The following is a 16,174-nucleotide window of genomic DNA, read 5'->3' on the forward strand; positions in this document are numbered from 1 at the left end:
CACGTCTGCCAAAAAAAAAGCGCTGTCTCGCGTCTAATATAAAAAATCCCGTTCTTGGACTTCTAATGACGTCAGCACACTGTCTTTTCTTCCACTTTTCGTTTTTTTTTTTAATGTTCTATTCTATTTTATTTTAATTTTTATTATTGGATGTGTAGATTATATTTTTTTTTTTGTGATTTGTAGGTTCAAGACCTTGAGCATTAATAAGAATCTAAAATTACAGCTTTTATGATATTTCGATACTTCTTCCTATTTTTCTCTTTAGATAAATATGAGTATTATTCTCTAAATGTGTTGAAATGTGTGTAGCAAATTTCAAGATGCCACGCGAAACATCAATGTTACACGCGACTGTTGGTTAGAAAGCAGGAACAATAAAAAAGGGCTGATTTGCATGAAGATATATATATATATATGTGTGTGTGTGTGTAAAGACATTTTGCTCTTTATCTGAATGTTAGGTATTTAAAAGGAATTGAAATTGAAATTGAAATTGAGGTATACTCATGTATGAATTAATGATAAAATCCCATCAATTGATAAAATACGTCTATAATTCCCTGTAATTGGTACTTTAAATCATTAATCTTTTTAAAGTTAAATGAATAAATAAACAAAGAGGGAGTGAGATTCACAATTAAGTTTGAATAAGTCTCAGTACAGTCACTCCATACCCATCAAGAATAGCTACATGAGAATTGTTTTAATTCGAGGAATGACATCAATTGAAATAACAGTTTCAAATCTACAATGAATAGCTTTCTTTTTTTTTAAAGAAATTGAAACAATAATAATTTATTTTTATAGATATGAGAATGCATTATGCTTTTTTTTTCTACAATTTGTATCCAAAACCAATAAATAGGTTTTTCTTTGCTTTGTTTTATGACAATAATAATGATAATAGTCTAAATGGTTCGATCTTTACTTAATCGCGAAGGGTGCCCATAACCAAGGCCAAGAGAGCCATGCGAACAAAGAGACCATAACGCATCTGGCGGAAGTAAGCGGCTCTTTGGTCAAAGTCAACTTCGGGCTCAATCTCGTTGATACGGGGAAGAGGGTGCATGACAAGAGTGTGAGCCTGAGCTTTGCTCAATACATCGTTGTTGATAATAAAGGCATCCTTGACACGGTTGTATTCCTCCTCAGTAGAGAAACGTTCTTTCTGGACGCGAGTCATGTAAAGAACATCAGTGGTTCCAATGACATCGTCGAGAGTGCGGTAAACGTTCTGGGTAACACCAGCTTCCTTGATCTCCTCCATCAAATCAGCGGGCATAGAGAGAGACTCGGGCGAGACATAGTTGATTGTAACCTGGTAGTAAGCAAGAAGCTTCACAAGACTGTGGACAGTGCGGCCGTTTTTGAGATCACCAACGATAGTGATGGTCAAACCATTGACAGTACCGAGTTCTTCACGGATGGTAAATACATCCAAGAAAGCCTGAGTAGGATGCTCTCCAATACCATCACCAGCGTTGATAACAGGAACCTTGGAGTACTTGGCAGCAATCTGGGCACTACCAGCCTGAGGATGACGGAGAATGATAGCATCGGCGTAACATCCGAGAGTGCGAACAGTATCAGCAAGGGACTCGCCTTTCTGGACTGAAGATGTGGTGGCACTGACAGCGACAACCTTACCACCAAGGCGGTACATAGCAGCCTCGAACGAGGAAGAAGTACGGGTCGAGGGCTCGAAGAACATGGTAGTCATGACACGACCCTGCAACAAGTTGATTGATCCATAACGCTCAACCAAAGTACGCATCTCCTGAGCAACACCGAACAACAAATGCAAATCATTGCGGTCAAACTGCTTTGCACGCAAGATGTGCTTGTTGTAGAAGGGAGAACGGCTGACAACACGTGAGAGTGAAGCAGAGAGCTCGTAGGTTTGAGCTTCATAAGACACCAACTGCTGGTTCTCTGAACCGGCCAACTTGATTGAATCTTCGGCGGAGGCGCGGATAGCCTTCTCGGTCTTCTTAGGAGCAGAAAGAGCGTTTTCAAGCTTGCTGTTCTGGGAGTCCTTGGTGGAAGACTTGACGGCCTGGACCTGTGCAGAGATGTTGCGACCATGGGTACCATCGGAAGAGAAGGTACCATCCATAAAGACAGTCTTCTCGTTCATCACGACTCTAGAGATAGATCCATAAAGGGTGCGACCAGAAAGAGGAGACCATGTAGAGGCATCAGTAGCCCAGACGTGCTGGCGGTCGACCTCAACCTCAATGAAAGTCTCGGGCTGAGCAACCAAGCCAAAGATGCGGCGAGGGTTCTCGTAAAGACGGTCAGAAATATCCTTGAGCTGGAGACGACCCTTGGAAACAGCATCCAAAAGAAGAGGAAGTGTTTCATTGATACCCTCGATCTTGGTAACAGGCTTACCCAATTCTTGGGCCAATTTGCTGGGAGTGGATCCAATCGAGAAACAGTCGACGACATCAAGACTCTTCCACAAAGCTGCCTGATCATCCTTGGTAGGCAAAAGCTTGGTGTTGTTAAAGTCCTCGGAAGCAAAGAAAAGAGAGTAGACGGAGACATCGCAAGACACCTCAAGTCCCTTCTTCTTGCTCATCTCAATCAAAGCCAGATCACTCTTGTTGATCACATTGGAAACGTGGATGACACTATTGTGGAGGGATGCAAGCAACAAAATCGAAGCAAGGTCGGTACCTCTAGCATCAGTAATGATCAAGTGAGAGTTGGGCCATGAAGAGAAGACAGAGTCAAAGACAGAAACCTGACCACTGCCGATCTTGTCGGTGTTAATATAAACGGCACCAGCATCGGCAGCAAGAGAAGCAAGCTGTGAAGCATTCTCAGTGGTGGCAATCACGTTGAGGATATAATCAGTGTGGGCAGACTTGTGAGCAGCAACGTGGGTGGACTCAAAGGAAGATGTGTTGATAACATCTTGAGCGACAGCGGATAAGGTGGTGAAACCAGCGCAGACGGATGCCTTGGAGACAGCACCAAAGTCCTGACCCTTGGGCAAGAAAGCGTTGATGTTGAAGAGACCTGGCAAGGTTGCGGTGGTGTGACCGGTCTTGTAATCGATACCGAGAATCTCGTACGAGCCACTGGGGTTGCGAGCAAGAGCCTCAATAAAGACCTTGGCGCACTTGACATTGGTCAAAAGAGGAATGTCATAGTCAACGGCCATTCTACGGGAACGGTAACCCTTGGACATGTAAGAAGCAGGGCGGCGGTAACGGTTGCGAGAAGGCAAGTTGATGTACAAGTCAATCAAGTTATTGGCCAGATGTTGTTGGAGAGAGTACTCAGCCTTGAGAGTATCATCACCTGAACCATCCAAAACCTCGAGGTACTTGACAGGAATGTTGTGCTCCTGGATAAAATCGGCAGTACCAGCGGTAGCGAAAATAGTGTATCCAAGTTCGTGGAGCTTTCTTACAGAAGGAAGCATTTCCTGCTTCTCCTTGTAAGAACCGATAGACAACAAGATGTTCTTCTTAGGCAAAGTGAATCCAGTGGCGACAAGAGCCTTGAGGTAAGCAGAATATTTGTCCTTGCCGAAACAGGCGACTTCACCAGTGGAAGCCATCTCAACACCCAAAACGGGATCAGCTCCAGACAAGCGGCTGAAAGAGAACTGAGGAACCTTTACACCAACATAATCCTTGGGAATGTTAACCTTGGGGTAAGGAGTGACGGGAAGACCAAGCATGGCATTGGTAGCCATCTCGATCAAGTCGACACCAGTAACCTTGGACACGAAGGGGAAGGAACGAGCAGCGCGGACATTGCACTCAATAACCTTGATCTCATTATCCTTGGCAATGAATTGAATGTTGAAAGGACCGGTGACATTGAGGGCACGACCAATCTTAGCGGTGGCAATCTCAATCTTGCGCACGGTCTCGGGGTCCAAATCCTGGGGAGGCAACACAAGAGTGGCATCACCGGAGTGAACACCAGCGTTCTCAATGTGCTCAGAGACAACGTGCATGATCATCTTTCCGTCTAAAGCAACAGCGTCCATCTCAATTTCCTTGGCTTCCTCAATGTACTTGGAGATAACAACGGGGTGGTCGCGGGATACAGCAGCAGCCTCCTTAAGGTAAGACTCGAGATCATCCTTAGAAAATACAACGTTCATGGCAGCACCAGACAAGACGTAAGAAGGACGAACGAGTACAGGGTACCCGACCTTGTTACAGAAGCTTTCGGCCTCATCAAAGGAGGTAAGCTCTCTCCACTGGGGCTGGTCAACACCAATCTGATCGCACATACGAGAGAACTTGTATCTGTTCTCGGCGTTGTCGATCATCTCGGGGGAAGTACCAAGGACCTTGACGTTCTGGCGGTAAAGAGGAAGAGCGATGTTATTGGGGGTCTGACCACCCATAGCCATCAAGACACCGGAAGAACGCTCAATTTCATAGATATCGAGGACACGTTCCATGTTGATGTTCTCGAAGTACAGACGATCGGCCTCATCATAATCAGTGGACACAGTTTCGGGGTTGTAGTTGACCATGACCGTCTTGATACCCTTTTCGCGAAGGGTACGGATAGCGCGAACAGCACACCAATCGAACTCGACAGAAGAACCAATACGATACACACCCGAACCGAGAACCATAATACCATTGTCATCAAAGGTGATATCGTGCTCAACAGCATTGTAGGTCATGTAAAGGTAGTTGGTGAAAGCAGGGAACTCGGCAGCGACTATATATGTATATTATAAGTATCATATTACTATTGCTACTATTTCTATTAGTGATAAAAAATTAAAAACTTACCAGTATCGATCTGCTTGACAAATGGTGTTACACCATATTCCTGACGAAGTCTGCGGACAGCCAATTCATTGCTGTTAATTTTGTTAGCGATCTGACGGTCGGAGAAACCAAGCTGCTTGGCAGAGCGGATCATGTTTCCGGGAATGTTAGCCTTGGAGAAACCCTCGAGACGCTTGTCAAGGTTAACGATGCGCATCAACTTGTTCAAGAACCATTTGTCAATGTTGGTCAATTCCCAAATACGATCGACAGTGTAACCATCGTTCATGGCATTGGCAATAGCGAACAAACGCTGGTCAGAGGGGTTGCGGAGCTCATCATCAAGGTTAGTGTTGTCAACATAGTCGTTCTAATAATATTTTTTGGAAGATGTTTGTTTTTTTTTAGTACAATTGGTTTTGCTCACAGAACTAAATGTTTACTTACGGCACTAAAACCAACAAAGTTGTAATCGATAGCGCGGATAGCCTTTTGGATAGTTTCCTCAAAGGTTCTACCAACGGCCATGACCTCACCGACAGATTTCATGGAAGAGCTCAAAGCGGTGCTGACACGGTTAAACTTCTTGAGATCCCATCTGGGGATCTTGACAACAACGTAATCGAGTGAAGGCTCGAAACAGGCGCAGGTAACCTTGGTGACACTGTTTGAGATCTCATTCAAAGGAATACCGAGACCCAACTTGGCAGCGACGAAAGCAAGGGGGTATCCGGTAGCCTTGGAAGCAAGAGCAGAAGAACGCGAGAGACGAGCGTTGACTTCAATGATGCAGTACTCCTTGGAGAAGGGGTTAAGAGCATACTGGATGTTACATTCGCCAACAACACCCAAGTGACGGATGACATTGACAGCAGTGGTACGGAGCATGTTGTAATCCTCATCAGACAATGTCTGGGAAGGAGCGACAACAATGGAATCACCGGTGTGAATACCAAGAGGATCAAAGTTCTCCATGTTACAGACAGTAATACAGTTGTCCTGGCAATCACGAACGACCTCATACTCGATTTCCTTCCAGCCCTTCATCGATTTCTCGACCAGAACCTGAGGAGAGGTGGCAAAGGCCTTGTTGCAAAGGGCGATCAACTCCTGTTCGTTGTCGGCGAAACCAGAGCCAAGTCCACCGAGGGCATAAGCAGCACGAGTAATGACAGGGTAACCGATCTGCTTTGCAGCAGCAAGAGCCTCAGGGATGCTGACGGCAGAGGCAGAAGGAGCGGACTTCTCGTTGATTTCAGACAAGGCCTGAGCAAACAAATCACGATCTTCGGTGGTGATGACAGTATCGATCTGGGTGCCGAGAACTCTGACGCCAAGAGACTCGAACTCATCCTTAAGCTTGATACCAACGTTGAGAGCAGTCTGACCACCAAATGTGACGTAGATACCATCAGGCTTCTCGAACTCGATGACCTTGCGAACGAAATCAGGTGTGACGGGCAAGAAGTAGACCTTATCGGCGAGACCCTTGGAAGTTTGAATTGTGGCAATGTTGGGGTTAATCAAGATGGTGTAGATGCCTTCTTCCTTCAAGGCCTTGATAGCCTGGGAACCAGAATAATCGAATTCACCGGCCTGACCAATGGACAAACCACCGGAGCCGAGAACGAGAACCTTGTTAACCGAAACACGGGGGTTCTTGGCAATGTTGTCGGCCTTGAGACCTCCGGGCATCTTGACAGGAACAAGTTTCTTCTCAGCAAGACAGTCCTTGATGCTATTGATAAAGACATCAAAGAGGAACTCTGTGTCGCGAGGTCCTGGAGTAGATTCGGGATGGAACTGGACAGAAAAGATGGGAAGAGTCTTGTGGATGATACCTTCGTTTGAGCCGTCGTTGGCATTGACAAAGAGCTCCTCGAAATCAGCGGGGAGAGTGGTGGTATCAACAGCATAACCATGGTTCTGAGATGTTATGTAACAGCGACCGGAGATAGAGTTGGTACAGGGAATGTTTTGACCACGGTTACCGTACTTCATCTTGATGGTCTTGGCGTTAGCAGCAAGGGCCAAGATCTGGTGACCGAGACAGATACCGAAGATTGGCTTCTTGGTGTTCTTGAGCACGGTACGTACGTTGTTGATGGTGGCCTGGACCGTGGTGGGGTCACCAGGACCGTTGGAAAGGAAGAGACCATCATAAGAATCAACAGGTTCGGCGGTGAAATCGTAGTTCCAGGGAACAACCTTGAGCTCGACACCACGGTAAACGAAGCAACGGATCTGGTTGTACTTCATACCGACATCAACAGCAATGACACGGATAGTGCGAGTACCACAGGGGGTCTTGAGGGCCTTCTTGGGGTCGGGCTTGTAGAGCTTGGGCTCCTTGATGGAAACCTCGGCGACCAAGTTGCGCTTGTTGGGATCAACCCAGTCAACATCCTGATATTCTTGCATCCAACGCTCAGCTGAGACGTTCTTTGTGAGACCAAGGGCAGATGCAGCGGAGTCTAACACAGAGACGGTGGTCTTGGGGAACAAGATCTTTGCGAGAAGAACACCCTGGGTTCTGATTTTCTTGGTCAAGGCACGGGTGTCAATACCATAGATAGCAGGGACATCATTCTCCTTGAGCCAGGTTGAGAGAGAGGAAGAAGCCAAGAAGTGGGAGTAGTCAGCGGCATAGTTGCCGACGATCAGACCGGCAACGTGGATCTCTGAAGACTCAAAGTATTTGGGGATACCCTCGAGGATTTCGTCCATAACCTTGCGGTCAGGAACACCATAGTTACCGACGAGAGGGAATGTAAGGACAAGGATTTGACCGCGGTAAGAGGGATCGGTCAATGACTCAGGGTAGCCAACCATACCTAATCATTGACTAGGTTTAAACAGGCGAACTTTTTTTTGGACAATATAAAACCAAAAAAAAAACTTACCAGTCTGGAAGACACACTCTCCAGAAATGCTCTTTGTTTCTGAGCCAAATGAAATACCCTGATAGCTTGCTCCGTCCTGCAGAACCAGAGCAGCTGTTGTGACATCTTTGGGGTTATCGACTGCAGTTACAGCACGATGAGGAGCAGATGGAGATCGGGGAGTGAGGGGAAGTGGGGTAGCATTGGCAGCAGGAGCCAAAATGCGAGCGCCCAAGCTTGTATTATGTGCAGTGCCAGCAGCGGTGACAGGAGGAATAGGGATGTTTGATGCCATTTTTGTTTTTAGAGTCTATGTGATGCTTGTGTTTTGCTTATATATAAATGTACAGATGCTTGCTGTTCTTTGAGAAAGCCTTTGATGAGCAAATACGCACAGACACACAGACACATACATATATGTATTATATATTATATTTTATATATGGGTCGTTAGAAACTTTGATCTCAATTATAGTACACACAAAGACACACAAAACGCCAATAACAATTACTTTTTTGTTTGATTGAGTGTCTTTCGTAAATGGGTGTTCACGCGGGAACAGAGAGTAAATATAAAGAAGAAGGGGTGGTTTTTATTTGAAAAAGGGTATTCCAGGAATCGTCAGCCAAGGGAGCTGAGACGTTCATTGCTTCAAGGAAGACGTGGTTTTTATAGGCGTCTCTCCTTCATTGAAAAAAAAAAATTTCGCTTGTTTATTTTTTCTTACTCCGGAAGACAGTCCAGTCACACGGTTTAAGTAATCTGTCTCCTTTCTTTCTCTCCTTTTTTTTTTGTTTTTTTTTTATTGCCCAATGAATAATTCTTGGCAGTTAATCCCCGTGCCCGGCTACCGTGCTGGCCAATTGAATCGACTAGAAGAGTAAAATAGGACTGCGGTCTTTGCTTTGTGCCAAACTAATCTCAGCCCTTTTCATAGATTACAAGTAATTCCGAAAACCAATTGAAACACAAGTGTAACTCGAGGTACGTACACTTACTTTACTGTGTAGATTTGTGAGTCATCAATGACTCTTTAAGATGTTCTTGACAGCAAGACTTTCAACTTTGACAACCGATTCAACCCTCAGATATCAAACGGATCGAGATATTACAGACCGATCAAAACGTACATATATATTCTAAAAAAAAATTGAATAGAATATGAATTATAAATAAAAATAAATAAGATAGATGGATAGATATAATTATATTTACAAATGTAGTATATCTATTTAATTTTACAATCGATCAAGCAAGAAAATCTAGTTAGTCCCAAAGCGAACCAAATTTTTCATCAAATAAGTTGGCAAGGCACGTGATCTTTGACCAAGAGAGAAAGAACAAAAAAAAAAGCTGCAAAACGCATACACCACAACTCAGGTTCAAAGTAATCAGTTACAGCCCAGCAATAGGTTTGTAAAGTATAACTTTATTTTATTTTACAATGATCGATTTTCGAAAGGTACCAAGCTGTACTTCCGTTGGTGTATATCTTATCTACCAATATGTTTCTGAAGATCAGATAGTTGTGGCTTGTTTTTGGGACATATGTAGATATATATATATATATATATATATTTATTTAAACCAACAAAAAAAAAGGATATGAAAAAAATTGACTGTGTATTCAAATAGTCACACACGCACATACTATAAGTCAATTTTTATATATATTTTATAGTGTAGCCAGAGTAACGTTACATTAAGAATTTTCCGAATTAAAACACGCTTGAATGCACTTTTTTAAATCCTTTTTTAAAATAATAAAAATAATAATAATATCCTAGTGGTATGTGTGTAACTTCTTATTCTTACATGTATAAATTTTATCAGATTTTTAATTAGCAATTATTGTTTAAGAATATCAGTAATAATATTATATGCCAACCGTCTATTTGTGACAAGGGTTAATTGCTGTCTTGTACTGACGTACTGACGTACTGATAAAATTTAAATCTATGTCTAACAATCCTATTTACACAGATTTATTACAGATCTAAATGCCTGTATATTAATCTGATATCTTGAAAGTAAAGGTCTGAAGATAACGATAAAGATTAGATTCTTATTTATTTTTATTAATATTTAATAAACTTACCAAATATTCAGAGTCTTTGCTTTGAAAATAATGATTTTATTATTAAGCATATAAGAATAAAGTACTTGGGTCCCTAAAATCATATCTATGTATATTGCTTTATTAAAGGTGTAATTACATACTGATTCTGATTCATAAAGGAATGTTTAAAATCAGAATACTCAAGATACTTCCAGCAACTCGGGACATAGTCGTGTGACTATGATTTTGCAACCCTTTAAGATTTATGTAAATATTCGTTTTATTTTTATTAATTATATTATTCTTATTCTTATTCTTATTTCTTATTTGACTTTATGAATTCATTTATACAATGTATATATATATAAAAGATGATAAATAAAGGGTTCGGTATATTATATGCCAAAAATAGTACCATAATTTGGGGGTAGCTTATATTTTAAGCTTAATAAAATTAACATAATTACAGGCCATGAGCTATTTGAGCAATGTACACACAACTTGATTGAATGAATAGTTTGTAACCGGATATTATTTTATACATTTTATGTGTGTGTCTATATATGTATTAATGTGATGTTTAAATCGGTGATTTTGAGAGATAATAATGCAAACTAGTATTGAATTTCATCAAATAAGATATATAGCTTTTACTATTTTAATCCTAGGACCCTGTAAAGGTATTTTGTGTACAGACGAGCGGCATAATGATAATAACAATAGTAATAGTGAATTCATTTCAAAGGAATGGTGATAATGTTCACGTCAGATCCGCGCACGACGACATGGTCATATACTCCAATAGGTGATTCTAGTTGGTCAATCCGAAAACGATTGTTCTGACTATCTGTTCCACACAGCTTTCCTTGGACAGTTGTGTTGCCATGCATCTCTAGGGTTGCCATTGGCATCTCTTTGGTTACATTAAGCCAGAATGAAAGGTACCGAGAACGTAATTTTTGGTGTGAATCTGACATTTAGACAAAGCTATAATTTTGTTTGTTTGTTTGTTTGTTTGAACAATAATGAGTGTATTGGGTGACTGTCATTTTCTGTTCCTCTCTTGTGAGCTTGATTAAACTTGTGTATGTGTACAGATAAATAGATATTTAAAAATATATTGGTCTATAAATAAACGAATAGTCAAGGTAAGTGAAGCTTTTGGTAATATTTGCAGCAAAAGAGAAAAAGAAAACATTGTTTAAAGAAGCAAATTCTCAGATGACTACGACAAATGTGTGTCTGTAGTTACTATTTTACGCCGCGTGTGAAAGCAAGAGAGATAGAAAAGAAAGTGTTCAAAATGCGAGATCTGCTCTCCTGCAGAATTTAGGCTTTAAAACAAAAAAAAACTCTCTTTTATTTTTGTTTAATTGTGAATAATGTATTCGTGCATATTTGTACACAAAAGGATGTCTTAGTCCCTATTGCTTTCACAAGTATCGCAGCTTACATGTGATGTACCTTTGATTTATAGCTTTCTTTTAATTAATGGGGAATTTGGTATTATCACTGATACTATGACTATCAAGTAAATTATCTATATGTTTATATATTCTTTTTGTGTATGTGTGTGTGTGTGTGTGTGCAATTGTATGTAATTCTTCGTGGAATGCAAGTAATTGGTAATCAGAACCAATGCCCAGAACAGAAAAGAAAATATTAAAAACATAGCACTGTCAAAAAGGTTTCTCTTTCAATTTCTTTTTTTAGCCCAAATAAAAGAAGACGACATATAAACGGAGAAGATCCGGACCTTTTTAGTTCTACTTTTGGTTTATTTTGATTCCTTTTCTCTATATAATGTGATGTCATTTAAACTATCAAAAAGTAAAACTACTCAAGAATCTGGTTCCTGCGAAATGTAAACGATTGTTTATTGATGGACCAATCCTCTCCAAGCTTAGTTTAACTAACTCAAACTATTTGGGTCGGAGAAAGTATTCAAAAAGACTTCTTGTTAAACATTGTAGTCAATTGAACTCAAGAGTCAACACACCATATGGAAATCCTTGCGAGATCAAGCAACAAGACGGACAGGTCAAACGACCAAGATTAGACTTTTTCCAATTGAGCCAATGGTAATAAGAAATGAAAACAAGCAACGGACTTTCTACTGAGATGAAACAAGGCCGTAGTACAGGTTGCTATCGTTACTAGTAAAGTTGCTCACATGAGGTCAGATCCAACGATCAGCTTTTGTATATATTGAGGAAAAAAAATGATTTATTAAGGCAACAATATCTTATTCTAATAATTTATATATAATTATACTTGCCTGATATTAAGAAGAGTAATTAATACCAACACTAACACTAACACTAACACTAACATTAACACTAACCCAAATCCTAATAAGATTAACCATGTCGCCAGTAAATGACTTGAATTATTATTATTATTTTTTTGATTTTTTGATGTTTGATTTTTATTTTATACATATATAATATGCATTTCTTATTCCGCATTCATAAGCGCTGTGTGTGAGTGTGTGTGAGTGTGAGTGCGTGTGTGACAATGATGTTTTGAAAGTGTATATATATACAGACATTCAATTTCTTGCGTCTAATTCTTTTTATTCACTTCTCACTTCTTTTTGACCCATTGTCTTAATAATGCCAGCTCCTATTGAATACACTCCCCGTCGCATGAGTAACATCCTCAAACAAGACATTAGCTTTGAGTAAGTAATATGTCCTTTGTTATCTCATCCGTACCTGACATTTATTCATTTATTCATCTATTCATTTACTTACACACTTCCCCCTTTTGTTTCTTGCCTTTTACTTTCGTTCCTTTACTTTTATAGGCCATATGAGTTTCAACTCTATCACCCTCAGAATAACGTCAAGGATGTATTTGAATCACACGATCTCGAAGCTTCATTTTGCCGCGATTTCGCTTGTTGTGGACTGGTCCTTAATGATCTTCATGATCTTCTCCAGCACTATGAAGAGTGCCATGTGCGTCTAGAAGAAGAGGATGATAATGCTAGTCTCTCTGATGAAGACCACGAATCATGGTCTCCCCCTTCATATTCTCTTACTTCTTTTGATGACTCCCCAACAAATCCCCTCAGTCAAGATATTCAAGACATTCAACTTCCAAAAATCAATTCAATCAAGAAAAAGGCTGCGGCATATCTATCTGATCTTTATAATTCTAGTGCAACTGTTTCCCCCTCTTCTTCTTCTTCTACCATGTCATCAGAAAATGAGTTCATCGACACACAGCTTGTCGATGAAGATTCTGCTTCAAAGTCTCAAGGCAAAAAACGTTCTATCTGTCAGACTGTTGGCTCGGCCAATGCGCTTGATCTCTTGACACAGCCCACATCAAAAAAGTTTGCGCTCTCAAGTTCTTCAACCAGTGACCTCCCCACTCCTGTCTTAATAGACGAAGATATCCTGGCGCAGGCAGGTGCTTTACTGGCAACTGCCAACACAAGTATGTTCACATGTCACCAATCTTATAGATATAAAAATAGCATCATTAACCTTTTTGACTTCTATTTAGATTCAAACGCTGATAAACCCTACAAGTGTCCAGTCTTTGGTTGCGACAAAGCGTACAAGAATCCAAACGGTCTCAAATACCACAATCAACATGGTCACTGCAATCTAGTGTCGGATGAAAGTGAAAATGTTGCCTCAAAACCTTACCAGTGTACAATTGGTGAATGTGGCAAGCGCTACAAGAACCTAAACGGTCTCAAATACCACATTGAGCACTCTCACATGGCAGCTCTAAACCACACCTTGGCAACTTTTGGTTCTACCATCTTTCCCCCCTCTGTACAACCAATAGGCCCCAATTCATATCCATTTGATAATTTGACTGGAGATGCACAAAACAACCCCCCGGCCACACCAATAGCCCTTCCAGAACTGTTTTAAAGAAGAAGAAAACAGGTGCAATCTCTTGACACAATTATACATACCTTCCTTTTCTTTATTGTCTAAAGAAAAAGAAAGAAAAAAAAAGTCTTTTGTTATTGTTATCATTATTTTTGTAAATACACATCCTTTTCCCCATGCTATCTTGTCTAATGAAGTCTAAAGTGATAAAAATGTTTGACCATTAAAGAAGAGATATATCAGTACACTAGAGTATACCACAGCACACTATAGGTTGTAATGATGTGTGTTCAATTAATAATGTTATATTTGTATATCTTTGTCAATCAAACAATTAGTGCGAAGTTTGTTGTGATTCCTTTTCTAAGCAAAAAATGGTTTACAACTGTTACACTTTATCCATGAGCCACCTTTATTTTTTTAAGCCCTTTCAGCAATATATATATTTCTTTAAATATGTATATATATACTTTATTAAATAGATTATCGGTAGAGAAACACATATTTATATGAGAGTAAGAATAAGCCTATATAATTTAATCCTCTGACTCTTGTCAAAATGAAAAATAAATAAAAAGAAGTGTTTAGTTTCATCTACATTATTTTCTGAATTGTACATTGTACTGTGTAATACACATCCTGTGCAAGTGTATTGAGCAAGAATAGTAAGACCCATGACGGTAAATAGAGTGTGTACTATGTAAGATTCTTCTTCTTATACTACGTTAAGCTACTTTAAGCTACTTTGAACGGATAAATAAACTAACGTATATATATATATGTGTGTGTGTCTGGGTGTAATTAGCATTGACACCCGATTGACGTTCTCCCTTGTAATCTCTTGACTTTTTTTTTGTGTGAAAATAAAGCAAGATGACTGGTCTCTTTGTACAATGATCAAAGTTTATACTTTCGTTGTGTAGAAGCATCCTACAAGATACTCTAGGAATATCTTGGTACGACATATGGTTACGCCAATGCACTGATTTGTATTTTAAGGTGCGTCACCCTGAAGGCTTCAAAGCCTGTTTATTCTTTTTTATTATTATTATTATTATTATTATAATAGTGATAATAAATAAATATAATATAATATGGCATAATTCAATTGTAAAGAAAATGATATGCAAATTACGATGAATTGTAATAAAGTAGGTGCACATATAATGCGATCATACATCAAAATATAATTGTTTTTACCACCCAGGCAGGGGGTAAACTTGGACCGTCTGTATTGCCATCTGCATGTCCAGTTATTTCCTCATTTGCTTTATAGAGCGGTTTGCAGAATATTCTTATTCTTGAATACAGGGTATTGGTTTTATACCTAAATATTTGACAGTGTATTTTAGAACGTCTAATTGTTATCGTTATTATTGCACTGAGTTCGTTATTCTGTTTCAATACGCACAAAACAAATCGTCCAGAAATTGAAACCGAGGGTGTGTATTATTTTGATGTTTCGAATATAGTTTTCAGTTGTTTCTCTTTACATGCCTACATCAATAGATGTCTTGTTGGCGGGTGCATATTTTGTCATATTTTATTTTAGCTTGATGGTAATGCATTACTACTTGACAGCTTATTCATGCCTTCGGACGCCATTTTAATCGTCGTGCCCCATGAAATAGACCTTATATTAACAAGCTAGATTGTGCGAAACAACAATAGATTATTTGCTTTCGCACTTGATATTCCAGGGATAAAGGTTTATTTCGTATGTTTTAGACAAAAACATCTCAATGCTTTACTGACCTGTTTTTTTTTTGGATACTGTGTTTGGGTATCTGGAGCGTAATACCAAACAAAATTTACTTAACTAGCCTATGTTTTGAATCTTGTCCAATCGTTTCAGCTCGATCATGATTAGGGTCTTTAGTTATTATTCCGCTTTGAATGTTAGTGAAATACGCAGGGTCTTCAATCATTATATTCTACTAATTCACAAGAACTCTATGAACAATAAAGCAAAAGAAAAAAATAAAAACAAATAATGAAGACTAAAAGATGGACACAAACCAAGGAATTCTTTATTAGCAATGTTTCATCAATATACATTAAAAAACGGACTTAAATTTCTCAGAATCTTTGCCGTGGTTCAAGTTTTTTTTTGTATTGTTTATTGGAAAGTAAAATCAATAGCGTGGTTCAAGATGAGCCAGCCTTATTCTCTCTGGGTTTGCACGGTGATGTGCTCTAAATTCGGTCAGTCCAGATTCACGTTTTTATTATGATTATTTTTATACAATGAGCGCCGCCCGGAATGCACACACAGTGTGATGAAGAAAGGACAAAGCGGGTATAACGGTATTTATTATTATTGTTATTATTTTCAAGAGGGAGGAAATATTTATTACGTTCAATTACAACCAAGTTTTCTACATAATTAAAGAGGTGGACCATGCAGCTGGAGTAAATCAAGGCCATTTGAAAATCTTGGTATCCGATCTCGTTTATTTAATTTGATCAGCTAGAATGGACTCCGTTTCATGTGTACCCAAGACAAGCAAGCACTGGAGGTGTCTACATCCCTATCTGGACCAAGTACCAGGTATTTGAAAATTAGGAAGCTGCCAAACTAAAACGTTGCCACAAACATGAACATGAACATTATT

The 16,174-nt window shown here is 39.6% G+C and overlaps 3 protein-coding genes across 3 annotated transcripts; 1 reads left to right on the plus strand and 2 right to left on the minus strand.

Moving 5' to 3' along the window:
* Window positions 1-759: 759 nt before the first annotated feature.
* Window positions 760-7,592, minus strand: PHYBLDRAFT_74982 (hypothetical protein; the record flags this gene model as incomplete). Its single annotated transcript, XM_018443042.1, has 4 exons — window positions 760-4,707; window positions 4,782-5,130; window positions 5,208-7,166; window positions 7,284-7,592. The coding sequence occupies 4 exons, from the start codon at window positions 7,590-7,592 to the stop codon at window positions 932-934; spliced, it is 6,393 nt and encodes a 2,130-aa protein (XP_018287077.1). The 3' UTR covers window positions 760-931.
* Window positions 7,593-9,902: 2,310 nt separating this feature from the next.
* PHYBLDRAFT_150038 (hypothetical protein) lies at window positions 9,903-10,679 on the minus strand (the record flags this gene model as incomplete). Its single annotated transcript, XM_018432385.1, has 2 exons — window positions 9,903-9,956; window positions 10,467-10,679. The coding sequence occupies 2 exons, from the start codon at window positions 10,677-10,679 to the stop codon at window positions 9,903-9,905; spliced, it is 267 nt and encodes an 88-aa protein (XP_018287078.1).
* A 1,621-nt stretch (window positions 10,680-12,300) lies between these two features.
* Window positions 12,301-13,735, plus strand: PHYBLDRAFT_188564 (C2H2-type zinc finger transcription factor). The gene is made up of 3 exons (XM_018439529.1): window positions 12,301-12,385; window positions 12,512-13,149; window positions 13,219-13,735. Exons 1-3 carry the CDS (start codon window positions 12,318-12,320, stop codon window positions 13,596-13,598), a joined length of 1,086 nt encoding a protein of 361 aa, XP_018287079.1. The 5' UTR covers window positions 12,301-12,317; the 3' UTR covers window positions 13,599-13,735.
* Window positions 13,736-16,174: the final 2,439 nt, after the last annotated feature.

The sequence above is a fragment of the Phycomyces blakesleeanus genome (assembly GCF_001638985.1).
Source record: "Phycomyces blakesleeanus NRRL 1555(-) unplaced genomic scaffold PHYBLscaffold_23, whole genome shotgun sequence".
Lineage (NCBI taxonomy): Eukaryota > Fungi > Mucoromycota > Mucoromycetes > Mucorales > Phycomycetaceae > Phycomyces > Phycomyces blakesleeanus.

Coding starts and splice junctions, on each gene's coding strand:
- PHYBLDRAFT_188564 (XM_018439529.1), top strand. CDS start 12,318: ATGCCAGCTCCTATTGAATACACTCCCCGTCGCATGAGTAACATCCTC. Junction 12,386..12,511: donor AAACAAGACATTAGCTTTGA/GTAAGTAATATG, acceptor TTACTTTTATAG/GCCATATGAGTTTCAACTCT. Junction 13,150..13,218: donor ACTGGCAACTGCCAACACAA/GTATGTTCACAT, acceptor ACTTCTATTTAG/ATTCAAACGCTGATAAACCC.